At 47.5% G+C, this 27,716-nt stretch overlaps 1 protein-coding gene across 2 annotated transcripts in view; it reads left to right on the plus strand.

Annotated features, from left to right (window-relative positions):
• EXOG (exo/endonuclease G) overlaps positions 1 to 27,716 on the plus strand; it is a 590,322-nt gene that overhangs the window by 121,872 nt on the left and 440,734 nt on the right. For both annotated transcript variants that reach the window (XM_069647734.1, XM_069647735.1), the window contains one exon: positions 13,508 to 13,647. In XM_069647734.1, coding sequence (XP_069503835.1) covers positions 13,508 to 13,647 — 140 coding nt within the window. The remainder of the gene's footprint in view (positions 1 to 13,507; positions 13,648 to 27,716) is intronic.

Consider the following 27,716-nt stretch of genomic DNA (forward strand, 5'->3'; position numbering starts at 1 on the left):
ACAACCTGTGTACTATTGCTCAGTTTTTGGCTTGTGGTGTTGCTTGTTTTGTGAAACATTACGAAAAATGTGCGATTTCCTAACTGGAAGAGTCGGGGAATGTAGCGAGGCATTGTTTTTCTCAAAATTCACAGAAGCAATTGCCTTACTGGGCCAACCATGTCCACCACATACCTTTTTTTTTATCTGCCAGTTTTTCCTCAAACTATGGAATTTTTCCCCACATAGTTGTTGCCTGACCTGCGCATCTCACCCCTTCCTAAACTTGGAATGTTGTCACTTTTCAGAAATACATGCCTTTTTGTCTTCCCATTCAGCTTTCCTACCCTCCTCTTCCATTCCGTCCGCGCATGTCCTATTGTAAAAAAAGTCCAAAATCGCCTACCTCTCGCAAAATGGCTTATAACCATATCAAAATGTTTTTTTGGTTTCAACTCAACTTGTTCTTGAAAGCCTGGAAAATTGTGAATTCACCACAGCAAACCATTTGCTCCTAGTTCTTACAAGGAAACAAACCACAGGCTTCTTTGTACATCATTTTATTGCCATTTTCTGAAAAAAACCAACATTTTCTCCCTTTTTTGGGTATTTTCTCTAAACCCCCTACAGCAAACTAGGTTTCCTTGGTGGCGTTATGACTGCCTACATGTGGGAAGAAAAGGGGCCAAATGTGGCCGAGATCTCTCATGTAACAAAAACATTCCAAGGGATTGAATGGCGACATACTGAAATCGCCAAAAAAGGCCTTGGCACTGGGGGCGGGGGGACCCTTGGCAGTTAAAGGGTTAGATGCATTACCAATACTGAGGTAGAATCTCATTGAGGCCTTTCTCCAGCATGTCTAGACGATGTACCCATCTGGCTTCATGCATCGCTAAGTTGCGGACCGTGCAGTAGTTCTTGGGGATAGTGTCTAAGATCCACCAAGACATATCGTCTATATAGTGTCCATACTCCATATAGTGTGACACGAGGGGGGCCGTGGTGTTCCTACACCAGATCTGAGATCTATGTTCAATGATCCTGATGTGGACTGGACACATCGTTTGCCCCACATACTTAAGCCGGCAGGGGCATTCTATACAATAGATAGCACATGAGGTTTTACAATTTGTGTGCTGGCGCAGGTCACGTTGTCGTCCTCGTACCTCGAACGATTTGAGCGGTCATAGATCCCATCCAGTGATGGTCGATCTGTTTTGTGGGGGTCTACAGTGTACAAAAAGGTCCTTCAGATTCTTTTGTCTCCATGGCGAACAATGGAAAAGGTTTGTTAGCTATGTCCAGCTTTATCGGAGGACATCATTTCTTAATGACTTTTTTTACTGCAAAAGTATGGGTATTATATGTCAGTATGCAAACCAATTTATCTTTTTTTTGTTAATCCCTCGGGGGGGGGGGTAGATATATGTATATATATGTATATATATATTAGTAAGAGCCCATTCCAATGTGTTGTCCTTTACTAGTATGATTAGATCCAGGAAGGATCTCTGTATTGCTGTTATTCATAGTAAACTGGATCTTACTATGGCGTTTATTGAGCCAAGGTAGGAACTCATTCAGCCGTGTCTCGGGCACCTCCATATAAAGACTATGGGCCTCAATCCGAGTGGGGCGGTTAGGGATACCGGGCACCGGTAAGGAGACCGGTGCCAGTAATCCCTTACCGCCCTACTACAAGGTCCCTTAGCGGGTCCCTCCTTTAACGCCTGGTCTGACCTGGCGTTATGGATGGGTCCCGTTAAGGGACCAGGGCGCAAATAACGGGCTTGACATACGCGAGCCCGTTATTTGCGCCCTCCCCATTCCCATTGAGTCCTATGGGGGCTCAAATGGGAATGGGGAATGGCATTTTCAATGGGGACTTACCGGTCCCGCAAAGGTCGGACTACACTGGTAAGTCCCCATTGAACTAGACCGGTGCCGGACCCGTTATTGGTGGCAGTCATGGAGCAAAAAGCAGCATGACTACCACCAACCTCGGAATGAGGCCCTTTGGTGTCCATATAGTGCAGCCACAATTTGATATGATCAATTAAAGGATTGGTATTTGACAGTACAAAGTATTTTTCTCATGCGCCATGAAGAGAATGGCCTGACTGGGCGCGAAGGCTGCGCCCATTTCCATACCCTGTATTTGTAGGAGGATTTGGTCCCTGTATTTGAAATCGTTTTTTTGTAGGGCGATGAATTAGAATTCCAAGATGAACTCCACTGAAATGTTCCCAGATGGGGGCTCCTTGGTGAGTTTTTCCCAAATGCATTGTATCACCTCTTTCTTGAGGGATGCTAGTGTAGAGTGCCTGTATGTCAAGTGTGACCAGGATTTCTTCGGTGGGTTCAGAAATCGTGCCTTCAAATAGTTGGATGACCGATGTGCTGTCCCGTATTTATGTATGTCCCATTCTTTTGACTTAAGGACTGTAAGAATGTATTAATACATTTGGACACCGGTTCTAAGACTGACCCACAGCCGATGACTATGGGTCGGCCCGGTGGCTTGCTTGCATCCTCATGTATTTTAGGAATGGCATAGAATGCCGGCGTGCGGCAGTCTGAGCTATTGAGGAAGTCGTATTCATCTTCAGTGAGCCATTCTCTGTCGTGCTAGAGATGTGACTTTCAATAGCTCATTCTTAAGGTCTACAATGGGATTATTGTGTTGCTTCTTATAGCTGTCTGGGTCATCTAGGAGATCTGCCACCATCTGTTGGTATTTTGCCTGGTTGAACACGACTATGCCACCCCCCCCCCTGTCTGCTGTTTTTTTGCCAAGTAGGGGGTCAGTGGATAGTGATCTAATTATCTGTCTCTCTACATTGGATACATTATATCTCGCAGCTTGATTACGCTGCAAGTTTTTTCACTTCCTGGAGAAAGCATTTCTCAAAGGTAATGATCTCTTAGGGTGTTTTCATTTACACCTATGGAAAATCAGAGGTCTAATGTTGCCTCTTAGTTGTTAGGTCCTTGGAGAACGAGCGTAATCTAATTTTCCTTAAAAATGTACGGATATCGGTTTGAACCATAATCTGTGCTAGTGGTAGGGAGGAAGGATAATCCCTTGGACAGTACACTAATCTGGGCATTGGATAAGGGGTGTCCCGATAAATTGAAGTCTGGGAGGAAAAGATGCTGTGTTATCTGAAGTAGGGGTGTCACGGTATTAGTTTTATGAAGGTACGATAACCTTCTTGCCAAATGACGGTATATCATGGTTATCGCGGATTGGAGTTAACCAATTTTAACAAATATTTTCTAAAAGGTCATAAATTGTCTGATTTATCATCACAAACAAAACCAGGCACCCAGGGCCAGAATTGAGCTTTTCAACATACTTTCCACTGAAATGCCACCCCTTGCTTCCACCAAACACAAACACACATGTGGAGAGGAGGAGGGGGGGAGCCCTGCTGCGACTGGCAAAGCAAACTGAATAGCTTTTCTTAAGTGGTCATTTAGGCCTTTAGCTCCCCCACTGGCTAATGGTGAAGATGAACATGTTACCATCTTTATAACCTGCATGCCACAGATCAATGGAGGCTGATGGTAGTATACGCTTGGGCGCACACACACACACACGAACACTTTACGTTACAGCCTTTAATTTACTTGAGAACCAAAAGGTGTTCAGTAATCACAGACATCTTATGGCAGCAGGGAATACCCACAGATGAGTGAATTTCGCAGTGTGACTTATTATATGTAAATTCAATGATACCACGGAAATCCCCCATTGTCATATGTTTAGCAAACATTATCCATTATAAATATATAAACCCCAAAGCTGCCAACCCAAAGTAAACCCTTTTCCTTCTTGGCACTGTATTTATTCTTCCTATTGCTAACATACTGATTTTGTGTCAGGCACGTGTGGTTTATGGAATGGCATTAAAAACTGCTCCAACTGATACTGCTTGGCAGATGGCACATTCAACAGTGCAAGACCAAGACTGCGCAGCACTTGCTTACTGCAGCCTTTCTAAATCAGATTGAAAAGCACACTTAACGGTATAAATGGTATACCGGTATAGACAATGTGACGGTTATTATTGTTCAATTAAGTGGTTCACGGTATCTTTAACGTTATAGTGTTACATCCCTAATCTGAAGTTGGCCCTCCATCAGAATCTCTGTCGTCAAGGGGCCCGATGCCAGTTGGGGTCTGGATAATATTGGTGCCATCCCTCTGCCTAAAAAAGGCTTATAGCTGCCAAATTGGGGAAGTGGCGGTGGTGGAGGTGTAGGGAACGGTGGATAAATGTAGCCTTGGTCTGTGCCGTATGAGTCACTGCTAGTATCTGAGAAGGATACTCACTGTTTCCTGCACCTTTGTCCACCACCCGACTGGCTTTTACCTGTGTTTCTGGACTGTAAGTAGTTGGGCGCTAGGTGTATTTATTTTTAAAGTTCTTTTTTGGCATTTTGTCATAGTTAAATCATTAGCATTCCTTGTTTGGCATAGTATCAGCTTTTGGTCTGTAGATGTTACACAACAAATCTGGTAACTTCCTCATAAGAGAGAGAAAGGAAAGAGAGAAAGGAAGAAAGAACACAAAGAGAACATAAACAACATTAACTGTCTCCATTTGTTGACAATATAGCCCGGTGTAAGCGGTTCCAATTTGGGGAGGGGTGTTCGGGAAGCAGGGGGGAGAGGGGAGCCCCAGCCAGGCTCCAGGGGTGTTCCATCTTAGGTGCCACCGCGGGGGGCAGGTCGCTCTGACATTTGGGCAGAGGCGCTCATGGGGGCTTATCTGAGGGGTGGAACATGCTCCATGTTAGTTCTTTCCAGGCATCTAGTGCCTCGCTTGTGCCATCAGCAGATCTGGCAACACTGTCTTCCCAAACTTTAGTTTCCGAGGCCACCCAGCGCTCCAGTTCTCTGTACCATGTGTTGTATTGTGGGCCGGCAGATCGTTTCCAAGCCATTGCAATTGTTCTCTTAGCACGCACGCTACGTCCATGAGTTTCATTGTGTGTTTGGTTTTGGCTAGCCTGGGGTAGGTTCCTAGTAGGCATTCGCTGGGGGACCATTCGTATCGAGACATACCTGCCCTTTTGCAGGCCTGCTCTACCCCTGCCCAGCGGCTCTGCACCTTTGTGCATTTCCATAGCATGTGGAAAAGATCTGCTTCGTCGGTATTACACCAGATGCAGTTGGGTAGTGTCTGCTTGTTGAACTTTGCTATTTTGTGTGTGGTTAAATACGTGCGGTGTAGTACGTTTAGCTGTATGAAGCGGAACCTGGAATTCCTGGATACCTCTTTGGGGTAAGCAAGCGCCCTATCCCATTCTTTGTCGGTCATCTCTGCCCCTAGGTCTTCCTCCCACCTGAATCTCAGTATGGCACTGCTAGGATTCGGAATGTCACTTAAATGGCGGTATATTTGGGATACTGTTTTCCATCCCTCCCCGAGGTTATATAATAGTGTCACAAAGAGGTCTGCTTCTGGTTCCTCAGGCCAGGTTTCCCACTTAGCCCGTGCTATCCTGCAGATTCTTTGGTACCATAAGAACTGGCCGCTAGGCATGCCATCCTCTACTTGTAGCGAGGCAAATTCTCGGAAAGTGCCCTCAGTATATAGATCCCCCCCCACCCCCCAGGTATAAACTCCACCCCTTTCCCAGAGTCTAATATTCTTCAGATCAGCGCTGGTTTTGCATAGGTCTGCGATCATTGGAATTTCCGGGGAGTATGGGTGTTTCACATGTAACAGTGTCTTGGACCTGTGTCATATTTTCCTTCCCAGTTCAACTAGTAAAGGCTCCTCCCTCAGGAGATGCCCGGGTGCCCAGATGAGTTCCTTCAGTTGTATTGGGGAAATCATGTGGTGCAGTAGAGTAGTCTGGGACATGGGTTCGTCCGCTAACCACTTAGTTATAAAGCTAAGTTGTGCCGCTAGGTAATATTTCTCCAGGTTTGGAAGCTGTATTCAACCCTGTCTATATGGAAGGACCAGTGTGGAGAGTGCCAGTCTGTCTGTTTTTCCCCCATAGAAATTCTCAGAGCAGTGCATCAAGCATGCGAAAGAAGGGGATGTTGATGTAGTAGTGCACGTTTTGAAACCTGCAGAGGAATCTAGGAAGGACTATCATTTTAATAATTGATTCCTTGCCCATCATGGATAGGGGAAGCTTAGACCAAAAGCCCATTGATTTACACAGGGTGGGAAGCGCTGCCTTAGTGTTGTGGTCGTGCATTAGTATGCATGACATTAATCCCGAGATACCGAAATGAGGTTGTTTGCCACTGTATTCCCACCGAAGGGAGGTCTTCTTCGTTCTTGCCCCTCAAGTCTGCCAGAGGGAACAAGCAGGACTTTTGCCTGCTGAACTGTATTCCAGAGACCTTAGAGTAGTTGTCTAAGACTTCTAGCATAGTTGGTACATTCAGGTGCGGGTCCCTGACGTATAAGAGGACATCGCGTATAGGGAGATTACGTGGTCCAACCCTCCCACCCGTATGCCCGCATCGAAGAATTGCTTCCTGAAGAAGATGGCGATGGGTTCTAATCCCAATATATAGAGCATGGGTGACAGCGGGCAACCCTGCCTGGTTCCCCTTCCTATGTCCCATGCTGCTGAGACGCACCTCCCAGACTTCACCTGCGCTCTTGGTTTAGTGTAGAGCACTTTCATCCAAAACCGAACCGTTTAAGGACCGTTGTCAGCCATTCCCAATAAATGGAATCGAATGCCTAAATGGTGTCTAAGGACAATAATGTGTACGAGCCTTCTTTCTGGTTGGTCTGGTCTATAATATGCTGAAGCCTGCATAGATTCAGAGTGGTATTGCGGACCGGTACAAAGCCATTTTGATCAGTGTGCACTATTTTGCCTATAACTCCAGAAAGCCTCTTGGCCAGTATTGTGGTAAGAATTTTGACGTCATAATTGAGCATTGCGAGGGGGCGATATGAGCCACACTTGTCCGCGGGTTTGTTGGGTTTGAGTATTGGGACCACAAGAGTTTCTCTCATGCTGTCGGGCAGGACTCCTTGCTCTAGTGCCTCCTGAAAGACCTTGTGTATTATGGGTGTCAGGGATGATTCATAAGTTTTGTAGAATTCTGAGGGCAGCCCATCGCTTCCAGGTGCCTTAGAGGTGGCTAGGGATTTGATTGCCTCTGTTATGTCTTCTGTGGTTATGTCTGCTTCTAGAGCTTGAGTTTGTGTGGGGGATAGTCTGGGTAGCCCTATCTTGTCCAGGGTATTTGTGATCTCTTCTAGGGGAATTTGGTCTTCGTGGGAGTACAGCTGGGCGTAAAAGTGCTTAAAGGTGTTGTTGATGCTCTGTTGTGTCTGGTGCAGGTTGCCGTTTTCATCTTTCAGTGCAGTGGTTATGTGTCTGGGGTGTTCTTTCTTGCAAAGCCAGGCCAGTAGGCGACTGGGTCTATCCACTTAGGCGTGTGCCCTGGTGGTTCTAGTGGTGTAGTCGAATTTAGCAAGTCTGCCCCAAGCCTCCTTGCATTCCTCTCTGAGCGTTCTAGGGGTATCTTCCCCCTGTTGACTATCTGGGGGATAGACTCTAGCCTCCAATTTCCTTCTCTCGGCTCTCCAATTCCAACTGTAATGGCCTCCTGATCCCTCCCGCTTTCGCTATGATCTCTCCTCGCATTACCACCTTCAGAGCATCCCATACCATGCTCACATTGTCTACACTTCCCATGTTTATCTCTATGTAATTTTCTATGGAGTCTTGGAGTTTATCCCTGAATGCCTGGTCTTCAGGGCTTCGATAGGCATTCTCCACATAGGAATGGGGGGTCTGGGGCCAGTGTTGTTCCACTCCACCAGTAAGGGTGAGTGGTCTGAGATGGTTCTCCCTAAGTATTACGCTTTTTCTATTTGGGATGTGTGTTCCCTTCCAACAAAGACATAGTCTAGTCTGGTGTAGAGACCATGTGGGGATGAAAAATAAGAATATCCTCTTTCCCCTGGGTGTAGTTCTCGCCAAGTGTCTGCCAATTCCAGGCGTTCGATCATGGAGTTCAGCGCTGTTGTGGCCACCGTTGGGCTGCTTGTGGGGGGCGTGGACCTGTCCAGTTCTGGATTGTTCACGCAATTAAAGTCTTCTCCCCCCCAAATAAAAAAGCCATTCCTGTGCTGTGCAATTTTGGCATACATTGAGTTCAGGTGGGCTGGGATATTGGTGTTGGGGAAATACAAATTCACAATGCATACCTCTGTCTGTTCAATGTGGCCCCACAGTATCACAAACCTGCCCTCCGGATCTTTCTCTGACTTGGTTAGTCGGAAGGGGAGGTGGGGATTGATCTGAGTGAGCACCCCCCTTGCGTACCTGGAATAGGTGGCTCCAAACCCTTGTCCGCCCCATTGTTCTCGCAGTTTGGCCACAGACTCCTCTGTACAGTGGGTCTCCTGTAGCAGGTCTATTCCAACCTTCATCCTATGGAGATATGACTTGATTCTATTTCTGCGAAGGTAGGTGTCCTCGCACAATCCATATCACGTTGATCCTTGCCACTATGGTGTTTCGAGGGGAGGTTTCTGGGTTCCTTTTGGCCCCGACGGTAGGTTTCGCCATGGCCTGTGGGCGGGGTGGGTGCCCCACCGTCCCATTGTGCGGCCACTGCAGGCCTGTTACCCCCTCTAGCCCCCCAAGGATCATTGCATTGTCATTTGGAGACTTCATAACAATATTAACCTTCTTTCCGATGAATGACAAAACAAAACTGAACAGAGAACTTCCTCTAGCAGTTGCTTCTAGATGGCAATGCTCAGAGGCTCCCGCGTCGTCTGAACCGTTCCAGGTCATTAGGCACAGGTGGTGTGCCGGCATCAGGCCTTCACAGGTTCTGGTGGGGTCGGTTGTAGCAAGTTCTGTGTGGTTCCCAGAGCTCCTGTCTGGAGTAGTTAACAGCAATGTTGCAGCGAGTTGCATATGTGGTACCTTGAGCTCCCGTCCACGTTTGCAGCTAATGGCGTAGCGGCAGCAAGCGGACTTAGTTGACCTGCTTCATGTGTCCGCATATTATCATTTGTAGGTTTGGATGTGATTAGTTTCCTTCACATCTTGCATCAGCTCGTGTTGTGGATTCCTCCTCTCCGGCTAAATTGTTGTGCTCTTACCACATGTTTGCTGCAGCTGGGGTCTCTAAAAATATTGTCTTTCCTTTGTAGATCACCTTCAAGCGTGAGGGGTAGACAACATGTATTTAAGGTTGAGTTCCCGTAGCCTCGCCTTCACTGGTACGAAAGAATTCCTCGCACGTTGCACTTTGGGGGTGTAATCCGGATACATTACTATCTTGGAGTTCTTTTGCTTGATCTCCCCTCCTTCCCTTGAAAACTTCAATATTGTTTCTCTGTCGTGAAAGGTTACGTTTCGCGATTATTGGGCGTGGGTATGATCCTGGTGGGGGGCGTTTTTGCAGAGATCTGTGGGCCCGTTCCACAGTGAATCCCTGGGAGAGTTTTCCGGCCCCGATTTCTTGTTGCAGCATGGTCTCCACAAATTCACTTGGGTTTGATCCCTCCATGTCCTCCGGAATTCCAAGTATACGTATATTGTTGCGGCGGGCACGCCCCTCTGCTTCTTCAGATCATGATTCGAGTCGAGCCACCTTCATCTCCAGTTCCTGGACCTTCGCTTGCAGATCAGAGGTGGTCTTGATGGTGCTCTGGAGGCTGGCTTCTGCTGTAGTTACTCTCTCAGCCAGGTTGCGAGCGTCCTGGCGCATCAACTGCATGTCTGACTTGACCTCCTCAATTTTGGTGTCAATGAACGACCTGAGTGCTGCAATGGCTTGGAGTACTTGTGTGTCCTTGGGATCTTCGTCGGGGGCAGGTAGTTCCTTTTCCGTGACGGCATCGTGTTGCGATTGTTGCTTGGGCTTGACCGCTGTAAATGAGTCCATTATGGACGATTTAGGATTCTTTTTGGAGGGAGACATCTTTAATTTGGTCTCTCAAGTTGTTGTTGTGGTATTGGCCTGGGTATGGAATTTGTGCAATGTGGCAGGTGTGGAGGTGTTTTGCAGAACCTTGGTGGGGTCTGTCTTAGTCGTTGGTGAGCCTGAACGCTGCTTGTGAAGTTGAAGATCCTTTCGTGATGGTGCTGTCCGGGGTGCAGGTCTGGGGGGCCTGCCCTGTCCCAGCAGCCGTTTCTGGTGTTAAATCACAAGTGTGGTGTATTGCCAATTCAGGCGTGTTCCAGTCTTACCAATACTCACTGAGATTGTGTACAGCAGTGTTCGTACAGGCCCTGCACTTCCCCAGGTACAAGGCAATATGATGACTACTGGTGGGATTGTGTGCCCTCTTTAATGTTAAGTAGTCGAAGAGCAGAATCGGTCCAGCAGAGTTCCTGTTCAGCGTGGCCGTCTGGGCGTCCTTATGGCGGCAAGTGCTTCTCAGTCAGATTCATGTGCTGCCTCCACGCAGGTTCAAAATGGTCCGGCTCCCTGCCCCCTGACGACTTTGTGTGGCAAGCACCCCTGCCAATTCGCGTGCTGCCGTTTGCGCACTTAAGTTTTGCACAGTGTTTTGCTTGCTCCGTTCTGCTGCCTTTAGCCTCCAGGCGTAATGAGATTGCCAGAGGTCCCTCATGTTGTGGTGGGGCCAGTCACTTTTCGTCTGTGCCTAGGTGCTTCCGCTGTGTGCATTCCACATCGGTGGTATTGGAACAGGTTTTTTATTTTACGTGAGCCTGCCTGTGCAGTCTGCCTATGAGGTCCCCCTCTTCTCTAGTAGGGTTTGGAGTTTAGTGAGAGTCCGAGCCCCAGGGCCATGTGCCCAGTGTTGCTGCTGTGTGTTTGGGGGGGGGGCTGGTAGTGTGCAACAGTACGCCGCTCGTTGGTGCTTGCAGATGGGTCTGGGCGTGATCTCAGTGCTGGTTACGCTCCTACTCTAAGGTTTAGAATATTAGGTGTTGCAACTGCTGGAGCCGTGGTGCTGCGTGCCTCGTTGTGGGTGCCGGTCCGAATTCAGGCTTCTGGTGTCCCCTGGGTCCTTCTTCGGGGTCCTGGTGTTAATCCAGGGGACGCCAACGCCACCCCCACTGGTAAGCGCACCAGTTTCCTTTGCTGATTTTGCCTGCCGAGCGGAGTGTGAATCTCCCTCCCTTCGGTATGCCCGCTTGCCCTGCGAGTGTCACAGAGGACGTGGCACCTTCCTACCCCCTCCGCCCGTGGATGGAGGGCAAACCAGTATACCACCCAACTGCATCCGGATGTGATGACGGGCGTTGAGGCAGCCTTTGTTCGTCTCCCCGCTCAACCTCACTGAGGAGACCCCAAGCACGACGCCCTTTCTATGAAGGGCGGTTCTGTAATGTTTCGGCCCTGCTTCGATTCTGGGGATAACTGCGCGGGGTGCCCCAGCCTTACTAGGCTGACATCCACCACCGGTCCTTCCTCTTGCGGCAATATATGCCGTGTTGTTGGCGCTGTTCGTGAGGGGGATCAGGTGCCTTGGTCTGGGGGACGTGCCCCTGCCGCCTACAGTGCCCAGCGAGGCTTGAATGTTGTCTCGGCTGCGTGGCCTCGGGGACAGCGGGTCATGCCATAGTTATCAGTTGCGCGGTGAGTTGGCCAATACCGGGGGTGCAGTGCTCCGTACCTTTGTCTGTGTTCCGGTCCCCGGGGGCCACGTTCCTGGTGATTGTGCCTGCGGTCTGTCTTCCAGGCGGCATCGTCCGGATGTAGGCGCGGAACCCCCCGCCAGAGGCCTGGTGTATCACTTCTCTTAGTTCTCAGCCATGGCCCAGTTCGATGTCTGCTGAGCTGGCGCTCGGGGTGGCCATCTGGCCGTGCGATGCTGGCCTGGGAGAGGCGCAACGCGCTGGTGGTCGCTGTGTCTTCCCCTCCGGTGCAGTGAGCTTGGGGGTGTATTCGGTTGGTCCGGCCCGGTAGGAGCAGAAGGGGTGACTCCGCTCCACGGTGCCCTGTCTCTACGGTTTTCAGGGTCACTGTCTTCTCGGATGCCTGCTGCGTGGCATCAGCACCATTTTGAGGAACCCAGGGGCGGCTCTTAGAACGCATCTTTCCGTGGTCAATTCGATCCGATTTCGTCGAGACGGTGGTGGTGGGGAAAGGGTTCAGCTGCAGATGGTTACATGTAGGAATGAGATCTTCAGTTCAAATCTGCTGCAGGTGGATCTAGTTTAGGATCATGGACGGGAGCTCACTAGGGCTGCTTCCTTAGGCCATGCGCGTTGGCCACACCCCTGAGTGCTAGGTGTAAGGGTAGATACCCTCAAATTTAAACTCCTGTATGTCTCTAGCCAATTTTGTGTTTTTTTTAAATTCAAAGTGGTGTTCTTAAATTCTTCCAATTGTTTTTGTATTTCATTAAGTCTATCCTGAGTATTGGTAATAACTGTACTGGACCGAAAGGCTTCCTCTGCCATATCGAGTTCTATTTGGGTCATTGCTGCAAGACGTTGTGCAGTAGATATGGTGACGACCATCAGGTCCCTACTGCACTTAGTGGCTATATAGCTAAAATAGCTTTTATATTGTTCATCTTCTAAGAATAGACATGGTTCATTGCGTATGGATAGACCAGCTGAAATGATATTCGCTTTTAAGTACTCAAAGAGAAAGTGTCTGTGTAATTCTGTACGAAATGAATGGTTTCTTTAACTTCAGGAGTTCTTCTTCTGATGATGTGTTAAGTAATTCATTTTGGGTGCCCCGTGAGTCGAAAAAGGACGGTCCCTAAATATGGCACTGATCTGTTCCTCCTTGTAGCTGAATGTTGCATTTTCTGCCATAGCGTGTTGGCCACTCTGGAGAGGAGGGGAAAAAGGAACGAACCAAGGGGAGGAAGCAGGAAAGGGGTGTGCATTGCACATAGATCATTTTTGCACCCTTGCTGTAATGATACTCGTATATGTAAGTTTGATACGTGTGACCTTTTAGTTAACAGTGAAAATATTCAGTGCTTTGGTCTTGATTGGGAACATTACAGGGACAGTTATAGTGAACTGAGCTCTGTGCCCTTGCAATTTAATGGCCTGTTAACATTTTCTTCCTTTTGACCTGTAACGTGAAATACCCAGGTACAAAGAGATGGGCTGGGGGGGGGGCAAAGGGGTCCATGTCTAGGAGTAAACCTGACTTAATCCAAATATTCAGAAATTAAACTGCTTTAAATTACCAGAGGTATGTGAGCCAACCCATAAGGGCAGGTGAGCATTACATTTCTGACAAAACACCTGTGCAGCAACAACAAGCCCAGGCACTTCATCAGTGGGATGCAGTGGCCTCCAAGGCTCAAGGAGTAAGGGCTTCACAACCAGATTGCCCCATTCACTAAGGATGAAACCCCAATAGATTTTAAATTGGCCAATAATGTGAGAAGGCATTAAATACCTTAATTTATGGGCAATAACCCACTGCATTTCTAATTGTGATTCCCCCTATTTTGTGACCAGCATGAGTTTAATGCGTTAATTGCTTTAGTGACTTTGTGACTTCACTTGCTCTTTGCAAAGCTTTTCCATTGTGCTAAATAAGTGCAATATTCTTGTTCAGGTTCGGCCAACCGAGGACATTGTAAATTCAAACGGGATCCCAACGTACCCGCTATGTTCAGTGCTGCCAATGAGGATTATCTCAGGAGTGGTTGGTCCAGAGGACACATGGCGCCAGCAGGAGACAACAAATTTTCCCTGGTAAGGACTTATTTTTTTATAAAGTGATTATTAGCATAGGACATAATGTCAAAAACATGCCTTTAAAGACCAGATCAAATTTCCACCCACTGTCCTGCTAACTGAATGTTTTAGGAGAAATAGCAATTTTTGTGAACCTTTTCAGGACTTTCATTATAATGATTGCTTGCTGCTAGTTATCTAGAGGGAGCTGGTGTTTTGTCACTGTCCGCAAGGCATTGAATTCTTATGACGCACTGTTGTATTATAACTTTTATAAGACTGGCGTGTCTTTAGAATTTCATTTAGACACAAGCCAATCTTATGAAAGTAATGACAGCGCCATCTGCTAAAATAGAATTCAAGTGTAAATATTAGAATTCAGGTCTAAAGACACGGCAAACACGGCCGAATAGCAGAATGTCAATAGAAATTCAGTAATCCAGGAAAAGTATGCCTTGTCTTTAGATCTGAAAGTTTCTTTATAATTCAACTGTAAAGACACACCAAACATGTTCGGTATAGCTGAATTTCTACTGACATGCAGCTAAACGGTACATGTTTGTAGAGGGGCACATCACTGAAGTTCAGAGAGAGAATCGCATGCATCCTGGGTGATCCCCAGACAGCTGTGTTTAGATAAAAAATAGATTTAGAACATGCCTCCACCTACACCAAATCTCAGGCTGCTATGGGTCCCAAAATTCACCCAACATGAGTGAATGCCAGTAAATATTAACTGTAGCACAATTATTATCTGGATTCTAACCTCTGTGTTATGCGACATGGTCATGTGTTTGATGCTGTCCTGGTGGAACCTGTGGTCTGTCGCCTTCCAGAGCATGGCTTACCCCAGCGGTCTTCTAGTGAGCTGACTGGGACCACTGCCCCTGGTATTCACGGAGCCGCACGTGTACGTTGAAGCCACTGCTTCTGTATTAATGCCTATTAGCCTCTTTCCTGGCCAAGCCTCTTTGTGTTCTTTCATATGGTTCCCAAGAAACTACAGTGCCCAGCATGCACCTGACTCTTCAGATCCCTAGGATGGATTGTTGATTCCCAGGAAGCGGCCCTATCCCGAGAAAAACTCCAAGTACCACAATAACAGAGAGGGATGGATGCGTTTGTGTGGAGGAAAGGGACACCAGGACAATCGGACTACCCCGCTAGGTCACCTAGTAAGCCCCTGTCGACTTACTGAAGTCTGGAGACATCGAGAGATAAAGCCACAACCTTTAGTTCCTCCCTAGGTGTAAGGAACGCATGGTATCAAACAGTGAAGACAAACACACGTGATCATAGTTCAAGGGTGTTTATTGAACTTCAATGGGTTCGTTAAATGCCTATCTAATCCTAAATCTAAAGATGGGAGCAAGCGACAACCATCAAATAATAACGCAGTCGTAGTGGAGTCTTTGTCAAAATAAAAGGGCCTATACTAATAAACCTAATGCCTAGCCTTACTTCTAAATACAAAATGGTGTGGGATAACAATGTATGCAAAAGAAAAGTGTTCAAGAGCGAATGTCAGGTTAGTTGAGCAGTTGGCTTCGCTTACTCACGTTTTCAGCATGGGACAAGGTGGCATGTTCAAGCTTCAGGCACACTCTGGCTTCTCTTGCCACGAGGATACCGTTCCATGCATAGGTTTCAGAGCCTGCTGTGCCAAAGTCTCTTTACCATTCAAAGTCTCTTTATTGCATAGGGCCTGGCGTAACAAACAAGCACTAAAGTTCCTTTCTTCCAAGGTTTTTCACATTCACAATTTCTCGGGTTTACTATTCACCATGAGTCTCTATTCTTCAGGTTCAGACCCCCTTTTAGCACAATGTTTTCAATTGGTCTCCCTCAATCGTGCTCAGAACATGGATCTCCCTCATTCGGGCTCGCCTCCCTTTACACAGTGTTCTCAATTGGTCTACCTCGTTCAGGCTCGGACCGTGTCAGAAATCGAAGACATTTGATGTGCAATGGATTTTGCTTAAATCATCGCAGGACCACTTCGATTCACTTCATGTCTCACTCGTGCATTTTACTTTTTTTCACTTTTACCTGGACACCTTACAGAGACCTTTGATTGAGCGCACTCGCAGTGCCGGACCACTCTGTCACAGGTATTGTATCTTCTCTTAGTTCAAACATCCAGCAGCAATTCAGCTTTCATCGCGTCTTTCACCCCATACGTTGCACATCTTCCTTCTTGTTCTCTTTACACAATGTTGCCGCTTGCAACCTTGACTTCAACAGACAGGTCTTGCATCGGTCTCCCCAACTCACCGGCCGTGTTTAAACTTACTAGCGCTGCTTTAATCCTGGAGTCAAGGACGGTACCACGGCGGCTGATGCTGCTCTCTGACTCGATCAGTCATGCAGGAGGGCCCTTGGTATCTCTGACACACAATGCAGAGTTCTTCAGTATTGTTTCCTGGCCTTACGCCTTTCAATACAAAGGACAAACACAAACGAAGCCACCCGCCTAGCTGTCATTTCACAGTGACACCAAGACCGAGCGGAATTGGCACAATTATTCAGTTCGCATGGACTCCACATGAAACACATTGATAGGCCCATATCCAGGTGCTGTAGTAATGCACCAGTGGAGCACATACACCTTTTTTTTCTCCCTTCTCACCAATTCTCCATAAAATAAACGCTATCCAGTTAATAATCGCCTACAAGTACCTACGATACATACTATTTCAGTCACTTGTGGAATGCATAAAATGCAAATGCTTGGACTTTTACGGAGCCCCTTCTGTAGCACTAACAAATTTAAACATGCTGAATTGTACTGTGGCACCTGTGGGGCATTTCCGTTTGGGGAAAGAGTGCGCCTTAAACCCTCATTGTCCTAGTTTTCGACCTGACGCAAAATAACATAAGGTAGTCATTACAGGAAAATATATGGCGACTCTAGAAGCACACTAAAGGGGGGTGCTTGGTGGACCTGTCGAAGCCCACACCGTGTGAACATTCAATGTAACATGTCCTCGATTTGAGGCCTTGGAGGGCTTCAGAGCCGCTACCTCTTATTCTGTCATGTTACTCCTCTGATCTGTCATTGTTCAAGTCAGTCTGGCTGGTCTTCCACTTCTGCTTCCTGCTCCGAAAACCTCATTCGACTGCACATTTCTTAAGCCTAAATGTTCTCCCTCTTGAAGGCTTTACATATAAAGCTAAAACCAATACAATCCAATAATGCATCTTATGTGAGGCGGGGTGGAAAAGGGTCCCATCACACCTAACAAGAAGGAGACCCTGGAGCTTCACAAAGGAAACCACCTTCATCCTGGGGCATGTTTAGCACCCCTCACCAAAAACGAACTGTTCCCTTCAGGATCATGTCACCAACTCTGCTTCAAGGACTGAGCAGAAAGTCACAGCTGTCAAAATCCTTTGAGTTCCACGCCTGTAATTCGTTACTTTACTGTCAATCACTGCTGGGTCCTCCCTAGCTACATAGCCACCTCGCACAGTACTGGCCCTGTGTGGAAAGGCACACCACAGTACAGATAGGCATACCCCTGGAATTTAGGGATGTCCTAAGCAAACCTGGAAGCAGATATACTTCACCCCTGGCAATCTCGGGAGCATCTCGCATTCCAAAACACACAGAGGTGCAAGAGTTTACATCCTTTCCCTTTTGAGAATCCTTTGTGCAGCTGGTCTAGGGATTCGACCCATGTGTTACTTAAGTCCCAGCCGACAAACCTCCCTTACCTTAGCACATCATGCCGTGTGGGATCACATTGTGTAAAATTAACATGTCCACTGATCAAGAAACATAAGGTTCATCCTAATTTATATTGTCGGTTCATAGACAATCTGAGTACAATGCAACACACATTATTATAAATATTTGTTATTCCGACCCTTTTTTCAGACATTTTCCTACTCCTTCTTTTAACAAATTGCAGGAGCAATTGGTGCTAGTAACAGTCGTGCAATAACTGGCCTTCCCCACCTGCCATTTAACCGTTTACTTATTATTTTATGATTGCCCATGACACCGAGCCAACACGGTTTGCTTGTATTGCTCCATAAAGTATTGTTTTGTTAGTCTCTTTTTGAAGTGAAGAGGTGGCTGTAAAATAGAGATTTCCTACCTCTACATTCATAGTGGGGTTCATCAGTCTTTCACTAGCGTACTACAGTGAATATAGGCATCCCTGCCACAAACATGTATCCCGAATGAAAGCGGTTAGCCTCCAATTAACATTATACAATTTTAAACATTTGTTTTCATAATGAAAATCTTGTATTTTCCCATTTTTCTTTTCTGTTTAACTTAAATGATATATATATATGTCAATGATAAGAAAACCTTTTTTTCGATCGAGCTCGAAATGGGATAAGTTTTAACTGTTGGAATAAGCAACATCTCAATTTGAATATGGCATTGTTCCTCCTTTAGTCCTCCCTCGAGTCATGAGGTTCTCCAAGTGGGTATTGTGAATATTAGGCCCACGTTCCATACCTCCTTGAGATTTACCACTTGATATGATATGATAGGTTATTTATAACGCGCTTAATACCCAGAGGTTTCTAAGCGCAGACCCGGGGATAGAACCTGCAGTGCACCGTGTGGTCTTGCTTCCAAAGGCGATATCCTCCCGAGACACTTGGTGTTCAAACTGTGCATGTGCCAACTGATTATTGTGGCTTTTCTTGTGCACACACTGCTACACCTCATCAGTCCAGAGTTCCCTCCCAGTCGGCAAAAGATCCATATTCTATTATGGGACTCCTGGATTTCGAAAGCACCACTGGACTAGACTCTTCTCTGGGCATACCTTTCATGGTGACTCGAGCAATCCAGCTTGCTCTGTTCTCCTTGGATAAGGAAGCGAAAGGCTCCACCCCACAGGACTATCCCAGTCTTGCCTCCATGCACACACTACGGGCTCTTAATAAAGTGTCTGGGGTGTTAAAGGGATACTTCTCTTCTTGCTATTTGTCCTCCAATCTGTTGGGTCACTCTCCAGAATAAAGGCATGGGTATGTCAACTCCAGGACGCAGGGTCCTTCCCTTTCAGGACAAGGTGGTGGCAGACTCTGGCCGTTATCTGTTCCACAAATATAAAAAAGGTTACTCCCCACACAGCTGCAGATTTCGGTAATGTACCGGCGGAATTCCTTCTAGGAGGTGGTCCAAACGCCAGAGCTGCCATGGACCTCCAAGTGGGCGATGACGGACGATCTGCATAATGAATTTGGCATCTGTAGGGCATGACAATCTTATCCAGCATCAAACTGATCCAGTCGAACTGAGGACCATTTTAGTTTTCTATCTCTTCCCCATCATTCACCAGGTCAGTCCAGATGGATGCTACAATGATTCATTCTTGCACAACTGGGCTTTGTCTTGACAGTTTCTCTTTTGCTTCAGGCTGTTGCTAGCCTTATTGTCCATCTGAAGTAAAGGTCCCCCACTTGCTATTGATTCAGCAGGTAGGGTGGTCCATGTTGTTTCACGGCATATGCAACCTAGTCCAGGCCTGGGATTATCACATTGCCACTCTATCCCTAAGGGGTCTTTAATGGAATCCTCAGTCATGCAGGTGAATCAGTCTTATGCACTTTCGCCTCATACAATTCCCGACAGGTCACTTTTGCCTTACAGCGGCCTGTCTGGGAACAATGCATGTGCATACAGTTCATCCAGGAAGTAGGACTGGCGGTGGCAGCGTGAGCGGTGAGGTAAGAAGGGGGTATGGGTATGCGTAGGTGTTGGTGTGTGCATGTGCATGAATGTGTAATATGTTGGGAATGGCAGGGTGGGTGAGGAGTCCAGGGGTGGTGGTGTCTCCTGCGGAACAGATGGAATGGTGTGGGGGGAAGAAGGGAGGTTGCAGGCATGTCCTCTGCATTGGGAAATAACAGGGCAGGAGGGCGCTGAGAGGGAATGTTTCCCCGCAGCGTGGAAACTGGACCCTTCAAAATTAGCTTCGGTGAAATCGGCCTGCCGGGAAGCATCATAGAACCCGTGAATTATAATTGATGGTCTGTGTGGACTGCCATTAATTGTCTCAATTCCTACCTCACTGTCTGAGCATCTTGATCAGTGAAAATCCAGCTGCTTTAGATCTAGCTGTCCTTGTCACCAGCCCTTGTCACAAAGACTGTATCAGTCACAGTTACCACCACTTGGTCCGGCGGTATTACTGCCAGATTCCAAGGGGTGGTAGTCCCCACTAAATGGAATCCATAGGGGATTTTGGTGGAATTACCGCTGGCGGTATATCCGCTGAAACTGCTGTTTTTTGGCAGAAAGGTGGCAGATTTACCTCCCAGCACAGCTGGGCGGTCGTGTAATGCTGCAGCAAAAGTACTAACGCTGCATTTTTACCAAACCGCCCAACTTATGAGACCCATATGGGTTGAATCTCAGGCTTAAGGATTTGCTGCACCCTGCTTCTTCGGATCATTCAAGTGTCTCATCTCTGAGTTTAACGGGTTATGACACACTTTTCCTCACGCTGATCTGCTCACCAGGCTTTAGGGTTTACTGCAATCTGCTCTGTAGTTGGTCCCACATTTTGTCCGCTCACGTAGACCTAGACCTCTCTGGGTTTCTCCCAAAAGCTGCTAGTACAGGGAGAATCTCCTGGAAAGTTTCAGGTAGAATCAAGGAGGAAGCTCTTGTTCTGCTGCCCCACGCTGCTCCAGTAGGGCCTTGTCACCTCACCTTTCCCAGAGCCTTGACTTTTACCCACCTCGACTCCTTTCTGTTTTGTGCCTGTTGCTCCTCGATGTTCTATCATATGCTCATTCCTCCTCCCTCCTTGTGTACAACTCCTTCAGATCAGTGTATTTCTCTTTCCTCAGGCCTTGAGGCCCAACTGATTTCCTCTATTCAACCTATCAGTTTGCCTTTTCTCTTTTTCTCCAACATCCTCCCTGTTGTTCTCTGCCACATTCTCCTGATCAATAACAACCTTTTCTGCTAACTCTGCCTTTAGCTCACACAACTCCTCCTGATGTTCACCCACCTCCTACTTGTCTTCCCCTACCACCTCCTATTGTTCAGAACTTTGACAGAATGACTACTGTTCTGCAGGAGTACGGGGACCAGACATGTCCTAAAAAGCCTACTTAGCCTCACGCTACTACTGAACCAGCAGTGATCCGTATCATTCAGGTGAAACGGACACAGGTCGAATGTATACCTCCTTACCCTCTTTTGGTAACGAGGGCAGAAGACAGGCTATACTCTTCAGGAGGAGTGTGAGCTGATTCAGTGTCAGAGACGGCCTCAATAACACAACCAACCCTCAGGCAGTTCAAGGATTTTTATTGTTTTTGTAGCAAACGGGGTGTCCAGAGGCCCTACCCTCTCATGTAGAGACAGGCATTCCCTCCCTAAACCAGACGTTCCATAACCCCGGGATAGTCACTAGAGATAGGTAACCCCTACTTTATTATAACTGTCTGACTGAACGCAATGGCCTAAAAGCAAACACTTCACCTCTCGAACTCCCTCTGGGAGCAATTTAGGGGGTCCCTGAGCGGCAGTCCCCAAAGGTAGTAATCTGCAGTGATAGTCCTTTCAGACACTATAGTCTCAGTTGGCTTCTTCCACGCCCTCCTGGTCATCTCCCTACATCTTTCCGTCACTCGCCCTTTCTCCTTCTACTCTCTCCTCTCCTGCTCCACCCACTATCTCTCCACTCTTTTCCTGACTCTTCCTTCTCTGTCCCTCCAATGTTCCTCTCACTACCGTCTGACTCCACCATCTGATCTTACTCCCTACTAATCTCCTCTCTACATCACTACTACTCGCCGCTTCCTACACCACTATTACTCTCTCTTTCCCCACTACTACTCACTGCACCCACATCTTCTCCCTCAGTCCCCCTTGTTTCACTTCCTCAGTTACCCCTTTCACTGCCGGCCCTTCCTATTTTTCACTCATCCATCTTTCACACACACTCTAAGACAAGTACCACTTTCTTCCACCAACAAATAACTCAACTTGTACCCTCTTTTAATAATTCTCCATGCTCCTCTGCTCGCCCTTCCTCCACCTGGTCTCTTGTTCCTCCTTTTTCTACCTTACCCAAAACACACCTTCCTGCTTTCTGTCCCCCTTTTCATCCTTTTCCCTTCCCCTTCTATTGGCTCACTCCCTGTGCTGGTTCCCTTTGACAACCGCTGTCGGTTCTCTTCCCCGGGGAAGTGTTAAAGCTTCAAAAGGCCTGCCTCATTTTATCCACGGGCCCGCTGGTCTTTAGCAATGGCGGCCAATAATGGTGAATGTCCCTGTTTGTGTGAGGGTCTTACTGCAGCTCTATCATGCCAGTTTGGTGAGGGTGCAGTTCAGTGGCTCCCCTGCAGGTAAGTATAGTGTCTTTGGTGGTGCAAGCATGCCGGGGCGATGCACACTCTGACTTCAGCTGGTGTGCTGCTGACATGGGTTGCTGTCTGGTGGGACGATTTTGTAGGTGTGCTCCACGCTCAGGTTCACTGTATTGTTTCCCCAGGAGCGTATTGCGTAATGAAACACTTGATTCCTGCTTCTGTGTGGTTTGTTCTGTCTGTTGTCGGTTCCCATTGGTCTCTCTCTGGGTGCTCGATTGATTTATTATGCGCTTATACACAAGTGTTTCAAAGCGCAACCATGCATGGTAGGGGAAGACATAAGGAAGACAAGACAAGCACATTTACAAGGTAAGGTACATTCAGATCACAGAAGGAAGTGTGTGGAGGTGTCATGGGTCAAGTGCAGAGAGATACCAATCTCATGGGTCGTAAGCGCTGCAGCAAGTGCAAGGCCCGGGGGCAAGTGCAGGAGACTGGCGAGGAAAGCTTGGGACCTGTGAGGCTTTATAGGTACATCAGGCAGCCAGTCAAGCAAAGCTGAGAGGAAGTGAGGAGAGAGCATGATAGAGCAGAAAGAGATGCTTAGCATGAAAGAGGGAGAGAGAAGGAGGCAGCGAAGAGGAAAGTCTTGAGGAGTTTCTGGAACTTAAGGAGGTCCGGCTCAAGACGGAGAGAGGCAGGGTGGCTGTTCCAGAGGGAAGCACCTGCAGTGGATAAAGATCCCCCCCCTCTAGTCTCTGCTTGGAGAAGCGGTTCACCCCCAAAGAGTTGGAGGAGGCCGAGCAGAAGGCTCGGGAAGGAGAATACTTAGGAAGAGAGCATTGCAGAGCAGGCCCAAGCCCCGGCCCCAGAAAGCTTTGTGGATAATGCAAAGGGTCTTGAACTTAATCCTTGCAGCCACGGAGAGCCAGTGAAGGGATTTCAGTGCTGGAGGGATGCGGTCCGTGGGCTTGAGGCCAATGATAAGTTTTGCGGTTCTGTTCTGGCTGAGTTGAAGAGGACAGAGAGTAGATGGGTGGGGGGCGGGGAGGTTGAGAAAGAGGCTATTGCAGTAGTCCAGCCTTTAGAGGACCAGGGTTCTGGAGATGATGAGCCTCTGGGGGAAAGTAAGAAAAGGCAGAATACCTCTGAGGCGGTGCAGTTGGTAGTGGGACTTTTTCGAGATGTCCGTGATGTGAGACGAAAAGAAGAGAATGTAGTCGAAGATGACCCCCAGTTTTTTTTCCTCGTTGGTAGGTGGAGGCGCAGGGCCCAGGGAGGCGGGCCAGAGAGAAAGAGGGAAGGTGGGAGCAGGGGTTCCAATGAGGACAATGAGGATTCCATTAAAGACCCCTTAGGGATAGAGTGGCATTGTATTACTGGCATTGAGGCAGAGGTTGTCTGCAGCACACCATGACTGAATTGCAGACATAGTCTGGTATCACTGAGCAAGAGGAAGAGGTAGAGGGGAGCCTGAAGGAGAATTGCGGGTCTTCCACGTAACACTGAAAGTTTGAGGTGAAGGTGGCTATCATGCGGGCCAGGGGGGGCCATGTAGTCATTGAAAAACAAGTGGGATAGATTAGATCCCTGGGGGACGCTGCACGAGTGATAGGGGAGAGAAAGGACCCCATTTCCACCTGGGAAGGGCAGTCCGAGAGAAAGGTTGTTAGCCACGCCAGGGCCTGATCAGTGATGCTTAGGGCATCATGGAGAAGTGCAATCAGGTTTTATTGGTTCACTGTATCGGGAACCATTCCAGTTCTTGAGTTGACAGATTCTAAAGGAGAAAGAAAGACACAGTCCAGAATGGTGCTGTGCAGGCAAGGTGTGATAAACAGTGGTACTTTCGTCCTACAATCTGGCACAAAGGGGAAGGGATAGAGACTGATGTTCTCCCAAATCCCACACCCACCTGGGGTATGACTATCTCTTGAATCAACCCTGGTAGGCCTTCCACTCCAGGTTGAGAGGGGGGGTCTCTTCCCCCACCTAACAGAGATAAGTCCCCGGTCCTGTCACAACAGTTGCAACACAAATAATAGTACAGTGGTACCAAAGTAAAAAAATGTCTAACCAAGGTTCTAGAAAAATAGGAAATGTAATAAAAATTAACAATGCACACAACTAATTCACTACATACCCATCACTGTGAAAGAGAAATGGGGGACTGCAGATTTTAGGAGCACAGCAAGTACTCTGGGTGAAGAGGAGGGGGATGTAGGCAATTGATCTGAGCCACAAATGTCAAAAGTAATTGAAAGCGTCTTTAAAAGTCAATGGGTAGGGCCTTGTAAGTCATTAGGGCTCTTTAAGGTAGGCCAGGGGATACGACCACTGCAAACATGCAAATACCTGTATTACTTTGCTTGGGTGCTCAACATCATCGAGCTGTTCTTCTTGGTACATGCCTGTGTTGAGATGGTTCAGTAAGGTTATTCCAGTGGCAAGTTGGGGATCTCTGTGGATCGAGTCGTCACGTGTGACTACTCGAGTTGATGGGTCCCAACAGGTTGAGTCGGGTTGAGACAATGCTTCTGTTGAGTCGAGTAGGGTCTCTGGATGTGGCGAGTCTGGTGCATCCACAGCAGTAAACTGGTGATTGAGTTGCAGCGATTATGTAATCAGCGTCGAAACAGCTTGAAGAATCAGGTATGCGGCTGTAGCATGCCAAAACAGGTTGGTAGGGAGAAGAGGTTTCCTCTTTCTTGGAAACCTCTACCTTCACCTCTATGGCACACACTGTATACACCACATATTTGCTTGTGAATCAGTCTTGTCTTGAAATCCAAAGATGATTCAACAGTTTAGATTTTATTATATTTTGAGAGTTGATGGATTCTATCAACTGCTTTATCGATTTTTTTTTTTATGCTACTTACTATATTGTATAGTTCTCTAAAAATCATTTTTGATTATTTTTGTGCTTAATAAATGTTTTTAATAAAATAAAACGGGCTGCTGTGCTTCTCTGCATTTCCTCAAATTCCTTGTGGGACAGTGCAGAGGCGGAAACATGGTTTACAAACTGGCAAGTCCACACCTCACTGAACAGCCACTCCACCCATGACCCCAGCAATGTCTCTGTGCTACAACATGTGATGGGAAACCGTGCACCAAAATATTCTCAACTACCATAATACAAAATTAATACTGTCAGAAGCCTTTTTCTTTTCACTAGCCAAACGCAGAAACGCAAGAAAGCAGAGTTGCACAGAGCAAGCTTGCAACCGCTTATTGCAACTAACTATATTGAACTTTAGGGACGGATAACGAACCTGGAAATACTACTTTGCCCTAAGTAAAATATCACAAAATATACATATATGTGAACCATAGAACGACTGTATTGACATTGTATAAAGACACAGTCCTCAGAATAAGAAACAAAGAAATTCAGATTCCGCAGCACAAAGCAAAGGGCCAGTGCTCGCAGCCAAGGATAAGGGCGGGTGAAACATTCCTGGCTCACAGGGCAGGGAGCCACCTGCAAAATAACTGAGTAAATCCTCACTAATTGCAAACTGAAAAGCTCAGTTTTGTAGTCCTCACGCACGTGACTGAGCCAAGCCGAACAGCCTTTTACCCGTAGTGGGAAGAGAAGCGGTTCCCAGCGAAGACAGACGGAATTGTGACAGGTGTTGCCCAACGAACATTGCAACCTGCAGGCACTCTCTCAGGTTAGGTGGCTATACCAGTGCAACAATTGGGACACAGTCTTTCTCTTTACCTCGAGGGTACACTGAGCGCTGGAAACACAGCAGGGTCCCAGGCCTGGGGGGACCCGCTCCAGCCAATCCGGGAACCCAAATCTTGGGGTGGTGTGTAATGGGCAAGGGCCAATGGTCTTCCTGCAACGCACAACAATGTAATAGATAGTTTTGGGGAAAGGCCCAGGCAAGACCACCTGACATGGAAGTATCATTTAGGCCACTCATATAGGCGACTTCCATAGGTAACGCCACCCAAGCCTCCCACTAGAATGGGCTCTTCGATTTTTGGGGAAGGGGTAGCACTTGTGACACCATTGTGTAATAAAGACTCGTGACACAGGCACAGGGGCTGTGATTGCTGGAGAATTATGTTTTTCCTCTATGATCCCTGTCTGTTTGGAAAATAAAGGACAGTTCTAACTTGCCCTTGGTTGAAACTTCCGCCATTGTCGGGCGTGGGTCCCTTGGACCCTGGGTACTCTGCTGAGCGGTGACTGTGTAGCGGGAACGCGGTCCCCTGGTATACCTTTTACAGTAGTATGTGGGAAGGCACGCTTTGAAACTTGGAGGGTGCCCCAGGAACTTTCAAAAGAAAAGCGCTTAGTCCTGGGATTTTCTTTTTTGTACCCCTTACTACAGCCCAATTGTTCTCTTCAGTCTCCTGTTCCCAGCACCATTCGGGGGGGGGGCTTCGTTGGGCCCTGGGTACTCTGCTGAGCGCTGACTGTACAGCGCAAACCCCGGTCCTCTGGTATACCTTTCACAAATTGGTACCATGGACGGTTCACTACGTTTGTTTGGCACGGAGCCGCCACTTCCGTTGCAATGCCTGGAGGGCTGTGGGGTAGCCCACGGAACGCGAAGACAACACGCAGGTGCACCCAGTGCAGCGGCCGTCAGGAGTCTTCTTGGAAAAGAATCCTGCCCGTGGTCCGTGAGAAGCCCAGCAGACCAGAAGGGCGAAGTGGCAGCTTTGGGGAGAGCTGGTGGCCGAGCAGCGTCAGCAGATCAGGGAATGTAAGTATTGACTCAGCCATACAGCAAATAGGGGAGGTGGTGAATAGATGTTGGGTGTGGGGTGGTGTTGAGTAGTGTTGAGTATTCTTAAGTATTGTTGAGTATTGTGGAGCAAGGAGCGGAGATAGATGTAAATTGTTTGTGGTTAGGGAACATTCTATCTTGGGTAGATTGGTTGAGGCAATTAACTTAGACAATTGACTTAAGGGTACGGATGAAAGAAGTTATGTAAATATTGGATTTCTTGTGGATTGGGCGTTGTAGCTCGGGTCATTAATGATGGTAGCCCTGTTTATAGGGCTTAGCAGATGTAGCTAGCTTGAACCACGGAAGGTGTTCTTCTGGTTAAGTATTGTAGAGGCATTTTATCTACAAGGCAATGCTGTAGGTAAAGTTTGAGCATGTGAAATATTGGTATCCCCTGTTAGGACGCAGGACGACGGCCAAGGGTATATGTTGCTCGTATTTTGTCAAAGTGTTTGTGTCAGTGGAAAGTGTTTTGGTAAAGTTGGGCAAGTTATCAGCAGGGTTTGTTTCATTCACTTATGAATTATAGAGGTGACGTCACCAGTGAGGTTTGTGTATCGGACGTGGCGAGCGCAAAGAGGTGCAGACGTTTTGACGATTAAAGTTTGGCAGAGTAGTGGTATTTATGAGGCGGTGCACGGAAGGCGCATGCACAAGCTTTGTGGGTGTGCTTAAAGAAGCGGAGGGTTGCAGAAGGGCGGAGCGCAGAGCACTCCCAAGGTATTGGTTGAAAGCCAGAGATGCATAAGATCTTGTGAATTATCTGAAAAATGTAAAGTTAACGTAAGGTAAAGTGAATTCATATAATACCAGTGGAGATGTTCAAAGCCACGACTAGGGGTCAAATACGTATTAAAAGTAATGTCTCATGGAAGTAACGTGGGGGAAACACCCTACAGCATATGTGCCGGTCCCTTCCGCAATATAAGGATGCAATTTGTATATATAGCGCAGAATGGACATGGAGCACAGAAGGTAAACTGCCTAAGCCATGGCCAAAAGGTGGGAGCGTCTCCAAATATGTGCAGCAAC

The sequence above is a fragment of the Ambystoma mexicanum genome, chromosome 2q (assembly GCF_040938575.1).
Source record: "Ambystoma mexicanum isolate Mex_15411 chromosome 2q, UKY_AmexF1_1, whole genome shotgun sequence".
In the NCBI taxonomy this organism is placed as follows: domain Eukaryota; kingdom Metazoa; phylum Chordata; class Amphibia; order Caudata; family Ambystomatidae; genus Ambystoma; species Ambystoma mexicanum.